The 8,556-nt window shown below is 49.0% G+C and overlaps 1 protein-coding gene across 1 annotated transcript in view; it reads right to left on the bottom strand.

Annotated features, from left to right (window-relative positions):
- Positions 1-1,215: 1,215 nt before the first annotated feature.
- Positions 1,216-8,556, bottom strand: part of Kif1c (kinesin family member 1C) — a 25,479-nt gene continuing 18,138 nt past the window's right edge. The window contains exons 19-23 of the mRNA XM_076871075.1: positions 6,871-6,954; positions 6,282-6,468; positions 6,094-6,166; positions 4,328-4,942; positions 1,216-2,501 (exon numbers count right to left, since the gene is read on the bottom strand). Coding sequence (XP_076727190.1) covers positions 1,815-2,501; positions 4,328-4,942; positions 6,094-6,166; positions 6,282-6,468; positions 6,871-6,954 — 1,646 coding nt within the window. The 3' untranslated portion in view covers positions 1,216-1,814. The remainder of the gene's footprint in view (positions 2,502-4,327; positions 4,943-6,093; positions 6,167-6,281; positions 6,469-6,870; positions 6,955-8,556) is intronic.

Genomic DNA, 8,556 nt, shown 5'->3' with positions numbered 1-8,556 from the left:
TATTTACATAAGGCAAGAGTTTTTAGGGGACAAGAATCCAATTGTGTTTTTGACTAGCCAGCCGTCTTTCCTATCTTGATTCCCAAGGTGTCTCTGTATTACTCAGTTCACAGAGAACTGCAGAGAACTTTGTACACTATCACTTCCTAATATTTATTCTAACTGTATCATAAAATGCTCAAGTAAACACTGCTGCCAAACTATCCATTATATTCCAGATCTTGGGTGGTGGTCACAGATCCCCAAAGACCTGGGAGTCAAAGTTATCAAAATTAAGGGTAGTCATCAGCAGGGTGCAGAGACCAACCACAAGGCTAATACCACTCTTCCCCAGAGGCCAGGTTTGGCCACAGTTGGAATTATCTATGGTTTGGTTGTGCGCACAACAAAACCGACCTCAGGAAGCTGTGGAGAAGCAGCTCAAATTTTCAAGTGAATAGAAAAGTGTTTTCCTGAGAAAACATGGACTCCAGAGTGTGGGAAGCAGAGGGCAGAGCAGTGATACAATCTAAACTGCAAAACCTTTACAGGATAGCATTGCCATGGCTTGCTCTCCAAACCAGAGCTTTAAAACAAGAAGGCATTCTTCTTGAAAACAGTTCTTAAGACAAATAAATACTATGCTGAATACACCCTGCCAGAGGCAGGTAACAAGACTGGAATGAAAATAAACAGGTAGGTGCAATAAGTTTGAGCAACACACTACCCACAGAAATGGGCTCCTTGGAAAAACTTTCAAATAAGTGAGGTTACTTAAGACACAGACCTCCCCACCCCACCCAAATCCTTCTGAATCTATCAGCCATAGCCAGTTGGGGACCAGCAGGCTATAGTCTCTCTACCTCCCCTCACAATTCTCCCTCTTTGCTTTATACAGGACATTCAGAGCAATGCTGGGAGTAGAGATGAAGACACTGGGTAAGCGAAAATGAAATAAGGGAAAGAATGGTAATGCACTTTCTGGAGAGAGGAGACTGGGGGATGTAGCTCAGCTGGTAGGAGAGAACACCTGAAGACAGGAGACATGAGGTTGTCAGTACATGAAAACTTTTTTCTTTTTTGGTGCTGGGGAATCAAACTCAAGGCCTCACACATTTGGCAAGCACTCTACCACGGAGCTACACCCCAAGCCTTGGAAACATTCTTACATATTTGATTAGGGCAGTGAGAGCATGGAAACATAAATACAAAAAAATTTACCAAGACATCAGACACTTAAAAGCTATGAGTTTTACTAAATAACCTGTACCTCTACCATAACCCCAAAGCCAAACAATGAGCCACAGCACCCTGTTTGCTATCCTTTATTAAGGGGTCCCACATCCTCATGGGACTCCAGCCAAACCAAACAGGTCCCCCAAATATAGCAGGAGGCCTGGAAGGGGAGGGGAATGACATGATCCCACCACACCCTCCTGGAAACAGAAACCCACCACAGACAGACAGACAGACAAGGACTGGGGAAGAGAACGCGCCTCTCCCCACTTTGCACCCACTCAAAAAGAAAGTCAAACACTGGCTATGCAGCCCCACCCCCACCCCATCCCCATAGCAGCGTTTGTGGGACTCCTTGGTGGCCCCAAGGCAGCTTCCTATTGCTCTTCCTTCACTTTGGTTTGCTCCTGGCAACTCCGTGCCCTCTTCCTTCTCTCAGCCTCCAGCTCAGTCACCCCACGTCCTATAACACCTACTCGGACCTTCTCTGTCCTCTCTGGGCCTCCCTGCCCGAGGGCTTCTGGGGAAGCAGCGATTCCTGCATCTTCCCTTCTCCCAGCAAGGGCCTGGCCAGACCCTCTCTGCCCAGTGTGTGGGACTCACACGGCTGCCCCACTCTCCTTGAGGTCAGGGGCTGAACGCTGCCGTCTCATTCGCGGGGGAGTAGTGTACGGTGGGTAACGGGGCCCTGGGGGCCGCTGGGCTGGGTAAGGTTGGGGCTGCTGGGGATAATAATTGTGCTTTTTGGGCTGGAAGTGCTGGGGTTCTTGCTGTGTGGAACCCCCTCCCCGGGATCGGCCCCCTCCATCCAGGGAGTTCCTGCGGGGACGGTGGGACCTGCGGGGACTTGGAGGTCTGCGGGCAGGGGTGGCTGGGGGTGGGGGAGTGACCTCCTCAGGGGGTTGGGGTGGAGCTGGGGCCTCCCCACTTCCCATCCCTGGCCAGGATTCCCGGTGCTGGGGGTTGCTCTTGAAGGGGAAACGCAGCTTGCAGTCGTGAGGGGGCACAAAGCGGGCTGGGGGTCTGCGCAGCCCCCCACCCCGGCCCCCAGAGCCCTGAAGTCCCTGCAGGCGCAGTTGCTCCTGCTTGAGCCAGCGAAGGCGGCCACGACGGAAGGCAGGATCCTCCTCCATCAGCCGTGACACCCGCTCCCAGCTGGACAAGGGTGGCGAAGGGGGACGGCCGGAAGGTGAGCGGTCACTGGGCGCTGCCTCCTCTACTGCATCTGATCCTTCAGGTGGGGCCCAGGAGACCTCACTGGCTTCTTCATTCTCATCCTCATGATCCTGGAGTGGGTGGGGGTGAGAAAGGAGAAGGGATGTGAGAAGAGCTGAATCCCGAGGATGTGTGGGTTTAAGATGGTAAATTAGAAAGAACTGGAGTGACCAGATATTGAAGATCCAGAGAGAAGAGCCTGAAGATAAGAAAAGCTAGAAGGTTGTGGTTTATGAGTACAGGCCCAACAGCCAGACTGTCTGAGCTCAATTCTGGGTCTGCCACTTCCTTGCTGTGTGGTCAGATCTTTGCCTTGTAATCTCTGCCTCAGTTTTTTGAGACTCAGTCATCTGTACAATGATACCAGTAATAACATACCTAGGGATGTTAAAATAATTATCAGTTATATTACAGATGAAGAATAGAGCAGCTAGGCACAGTGGCGCACACCTGTAATCCTAGCGGCTCAGGAGGCTGAGGCAGGAGGATCATGAGTTCAAAGTCAGCCTCACCAAAAGCGAAGCACTAAAAATTTGAGACCCTGTCTCTAAATAAAATACAAAATAAGGCTAGGGATGTGGCTCAAGTGCCCCTGAGTTCAATCCCTGGTGTACACACACACACACACACACACACACACACACACAACAGAGGAGGAGGATAGGAAGTCAGGCAGGTGTGGCTACAGTAATAAATGGATGTCATCATTTCAGTGAAACCCTGAAAAAGCGAGAAGCAAGCTATGGTTGTCTTTGGGGGAAACACCTTGGTATAAGGAAGAGCAGATGTGAAGGCCTTGAGGCCGGAGTGTATCAAACAGTTAAAAAACAAACTGTGGAAGGTGGTAGGGCTCGAGTGGAACAAGAGGAGAGGAGCAGAAACTGCTAGAGAAGGAAGCCTTCATAAACCTTGAGCCCTGACTACAACTGACTGACTGTGGTCTCTCCTTGGACAGGAAGCAAGAACAGAGCAGAAGTTTACATGTCAGCTGGGCACAGTGGCACATTCCTATAACCCCAGCTACTTGGGAGGCTAATGCAGAATGATCACAGTTAGAGGGCAGCCTAAGTAACTTAGTGAGACTGTCTCAAAAAGCAAATAAATAAAAAAGACTGGGGATGTGAGCTGGGATTGTGGTTCAGTGGTACAGCACTTGCCTCGAATGTGTGAGGTGCTGGGTTCGATTTTCAGCACCACGTATAAATAAAAAATAAAGGTCCATCAACAACTAGAATGACTAAAATAAATAAATAATAATAATAATAATAAAGACTGGGGATGTATATCTCAGTGGTAGAGAGTTCCTGGGTTCAATCCCCAGTACTGGGGGTGGGGGGGCGTGTGGTTTAAGTAACCCCAGTGACTGGCACAAGACCTGGCAGATAGCAGGATTGAGTATACACATGCAAAGCAGAGACAGGGGATAACACTACCACTCAGGGCAATTGTGAGGAGTAAGCCTGATGACACACAAAAAGCATGGAGCACAGACACCCCAGAGTAAACGGCCAACCAGGAGGGAGAGGGAGGCTATGAGAATGTAAGCAACCAAGTCTTCAAGCTGCAACTTAACAACTGTGTACTTTCCATTGGTGATTCTCAAACTTTAATTGCACTTCAGAAATACTCGGGGAGCTTATTACAAATACAGGTTCATCCCCAAATATGTAGATTCAGTAGGCTTGGTGGAACACAGAAATCTGCATTTTTTGTGAGCAGCCTGATGATTTTGAGGCATAGGATTCCTAAATTCCACTGAGAAAGACTGTTAAATTCCAATAAGCTTTTTTTTCAAACAGAGAGGAAGGAGGTTGGGATCTGAGGTGGGAGATACAGGTTCCTAAAGGGAAGAGCTAAATGAAGGGAGAAGGAAGAAAGCTCAGCAGAGCCTCCCTACCTGGGTCAGGGGGATGACCCTCTCCATGCGGAGCATGCGGTCCCGCAGGGCCTGTAGCTCGCGGTCCTTGCTGCTGTTCTGCAGCTTCACCTCCTGCAGAATCCCGGTCAGCTTGTCTATGTGAGCCCGGAGGTCCTCCACCTCCGCCCCGCGGGCTCCCTCGTCCCCACCACCACTGCCACTTCCTCCAGATTCCTCCTCGCCCACTGTGTCCCAGACATCCCGGGCCACAGCCCTCCAGGCATCTCCAGGCCCCTCAGGCTTTCCATAGGTGCGACACAGTTCCCGCATCTTGAGGGCGGCCAGGGCCTCAATCTCAGCCCGCCCATGGCGGAAGTCGGCCAAGGCCACCTCATAGCAGATCTCTTTGACTGCTTGCATCTTCAGGTCAGCCATGGTGGCCCAGCGGGGGTCTTTGCCTTGCAGCCTCCGCCGCTGGGGGATCTGATAAACCCTACGAGGCGCCCTGCGTTTGCCACTGCTGGGCAGGCCACAGCGCTTGACGATGGTCTGGACAGTGGTAGGGGGCAGCTGCTCCCGCAAGGAGGAGATCAGCCGCCAGCTTTCTTCACAGGAGCGCTTGTCAGAGTCGTCCCCACTGTCAGAGTCTGCATACTGGGGCCAGAGAGAGAAAAGACAGGGAGAGAGCTAAGGATATCCCAGAGGCCACCCTGGTCCCAAAGACACAGGACACACCTCCTCAGCATGCATGTACTCAAGTCCTACTCTGCCTTTTATGAAGGACAGGAGGATGCTGGGAGCCTGGGGCCTGGAAGGACACATGGAAGACCCCCATATACCTCTTCTCCTTCTCTCTTATGAACTGCTTAACCGTTGCTGGTCTAGACAGCAGAGACAATGACGGTGTCTATCTCACAAGTATGTTTTAAGGATTAAACATTTAGAACAGCAACTGGCTAAGTATTAGTAGTAGTTAATTGAGTCTGGAATTTTGTGTATTTATAGTAAGGCACTTCTTAACCACAGGAACACATTCTGAGAAATGCACCAGTAGGTGATTTTGTCATTATAAGCACATCATAGAGTGTAATGACACAAATAAAGGCACTACAAATTGGTGAAATAGTTTTATGAAACTACCCTCTTATATGTGGTCTGTCATAGAAAAACATTATGCAGCAAATGACTGCTGGGGATAAGGCTTAAAAGTCATTTAAAAGAACAATATGGCTGGGTGTGGTGGCACGTGCCTGTGATCCCAGCAGCTCAGGAGGCTGAGGCAGGATGATTGTGGGTTCAAAGCCAGCCTCAGCAACTTAGCAAGGCTCTAAGCAACTCAGTGAAACCTAGTCGCTAAATAAAATATAAAAAGGGCTGGGGATGTGGCTCAGTGGTAAAGCACCCTTGGGTTCAATCCTAGTACCTAAAAAAAAGAAAAATATTATGGTTAAGTGTTTGCCTAGCATGTGTGAGGCCCTGGGATTTATCTCCAGCACCACAAAAAAAAAAAAAAAAAAAAAAAAAGAGAGAAGATAAATCTTATGTAAATGACAGCAACTTAGATGTGATAAAACCCTGAGTCAACTGGGAGGAACTTTAATTCCCTGCATATAACATTTTCCTCCCTGATCACATCTCTGCAAACTTTCCTCCTAAACAAACCACTTCTACCTCTCACCTGACCCCCACTTCCCACTCTGGTTCAGAGGATATTCAAAGTGAAGTCAACTGAGGTGACAGTGGCCTCCCTGCTCATCTGCTTGCCAGCCCACCCCAGGCTCTGGGTGCATCTAGTCTGTTCTTACCAGTCGCTGCTGTTCCAGCAGAAGGTCAGCCTCTTCCTTTTCTTTTCTATACTGGTTCTCCAGATCCTGAAGCCTGGGATTGAGCAGAGTGGGAATGCAGAGTTGTGGGGGGCTCTGGAGCTACTTCAGTAGGATGCCCGACAACAGGAGGATGCTGGGAGCCTGGGGCTTGGAAGACCCCCACGTACCTCTTCTCCATCTCCAGTTTGATATCAATGCCTTGTTGCTCTAGCAGTTCCTTCTGGGCAAAGTTCCAGTCAACAGGCTCAGAGGGTGGTCCTGGGGGTGGGGGGACCCCTCGTTCGCGTTCTAGCCGTGCCTGCTCCGGGTGATTGAAGCGGAAGACATGGTTCTTGCCCATCACAATCCTATTTCCTAGAGATGAGAAGAGGGGAAAGTGACTCCTCTACAGCAGCAAACCCATCCCCATGCCCTCAGCATAGAGCTCCTTGCTGTCATTTCCCAAGGGCCATGATACCCTCTGTTTCATCACCCCCAGGCTGAGAGGGAAATCTAAGCTGGTATTCTCCTGGTTGGTCCCAGGAACTTCCCCATAGGGATAGGGATCAGCCAAAAGGAACAGGGACAGGGGGAGCTGGGACAGCGAGAAACCAAGACTTGACTCCTTGATCTTTGCTTTCTAGTTCCTTCATACACCTACATTGTTATTGATTTATTTCAGGGTCTTACACCCTATGATGTACTCAGAAAGCCCTGCCCTGGGACTTCCTAAATATAGCCACGTCCCAGACCCTCACTCTGGGATACATTTTCTACCTGATTTCAGCACCAGTGGTTCTGTCACAAGCTTCCCATTGACGTATGTCTCAGCTCCTTCACAAGGCTCCAGTGTGACCACCACTGAGTGGGCAGAGAGGAAGGGTAAAGATTAGACCCAGGCAAGAGTGGGTTATGGTCAGATTCCCACTTTGCTTTACCCCGCAAAACACATGCACCACCAGTCCCACCCCCTGTACCTGTGGGGGGTGCCATGGCCCCTCTGGTGGCAGGCAGCACAGGAAAGGAAGAGCAGAAGGAGGGTTAGAGCCCCAACTACGATTCCCAGAAATCTCTGCAGTGGCTCCCTATTCACCCACCACCGTCCTCCCAGCAGCAGCATAGAAAACCCGTAATTCTCAAAAGACTTCATTTCTCATGCGCAACTGGGCAAAGGCCCTTTCACTCTGCCTTTCAGACGTCTATTCCTACCTTTCCCATTAACACTTATCCCTGGCCAGGCCTGGATTCTTCCAGTAGGCTCGAACCCATCTGTCTGATGCATCCTGCAAACTGCCACCTGACTAATCTTCTCAAGCCACAGCTGACATATGACAAGATAAAAGTCATATCAAGGTGATCCATGGTACAAATCACTAAGCCTGATGCTTGCTGGAGACACAAAAATGCATGTGGCAGCTCTGTCCTCAAGAAGCTACAGTGACCATTACCAAGGGATCCCCATATCCCAAAGACTAAAGCTCTGTGACTCCTTAGCCAGGGACTCTGAGAAAGTCATGTAATTTCTGGGATCATCTATAAAGTGGGATAATTAAGTCTTTATTTATAGAGTGACTCAAATAAACCATAAAATAATACATAAACATGACTTTTATTATTTACACAAACATGTAATGAATTGTAACATCAAGCAGATTTGGGGACTTTGATACAGAGAGGACAATCATAGCAGAGAAGAAACTTGGGTTAGGGAAAGAGGACTGGAAAGGATTATGTGAAAGTGGCGACTCCTGAGTCAATGCTCAGAGGGAGACTCAAATCTCAATGGGCAGAAACAACAGAGAGGAGGAGGACTGGGAGAGAGACAGCTGAGGGCAGCACTGTGCATCTGGGAACAGCCATGAGAGAACAGGATGCCAGCAGCTATAAGGGGCGACAGTTTATCCCTCCTTTATTCCATAATTCCTACCATGCCCCAAAATACATTCACTAATTTTACAAATATATTGCGCCCCTACTCAAGCACTATTTTATTAGATCCTGAAACCTAATAAAGAGGTAAAAAGCAAAAAGCCCTGACATCACAGAGCTTACCTCTGACTCGTAAGATATAAACAATAAACAAGAAAACTTAAAATCATTTAATTTAAATAATTTTTAAAAACAGATAATCTGAAGTCCCCTCTAAAGGACAGGATAGGTATTATGGATAGAACACAGGGCCAGTGGGTCAGGGCAGCCTCCTCCCTGTCCTTGGACCCACAACAATCTGGCAGCCCCGAGCAAAGCTCACAGCATAGTTCCTGGAGCCTGCCATCCTACAGTTGGAGTTCTGCCATTTTCTAGTTGTGTGGTCTTGGGCAAATTATTTAACGCGAGAACCCCTGTTCAGTCACCAATGAACTATGTGAGAAAATGCACAGGCACAAGTAGATGGTCAGTGAGCAATAATTATATGTTTATGCTGCCCATATTCTCTGCCTGTCTCCAGTCAAGTCTGTTTCC

The sequence above is a fragment of the Callospermophilus lateralis genome, chromosome 11, assembly GCF_048772815.1.
Source record: "Callospermophilus lateralis isolate mCalLat2 chromosome 11, mCalLat2.hap1, whole genome shotgun sequence".
NCBI classification, from domain to species: Eukaryota; Metazoa; Chordata; class Mammalia; order Rodentia; family Sciuridae; genus Callospermophilus; species Callospermophilus lateralis.
Note: the sequence above shows the minus strand (reverse complement) of the source record. Positions and strands in the feature narration are given on the sequence as shown.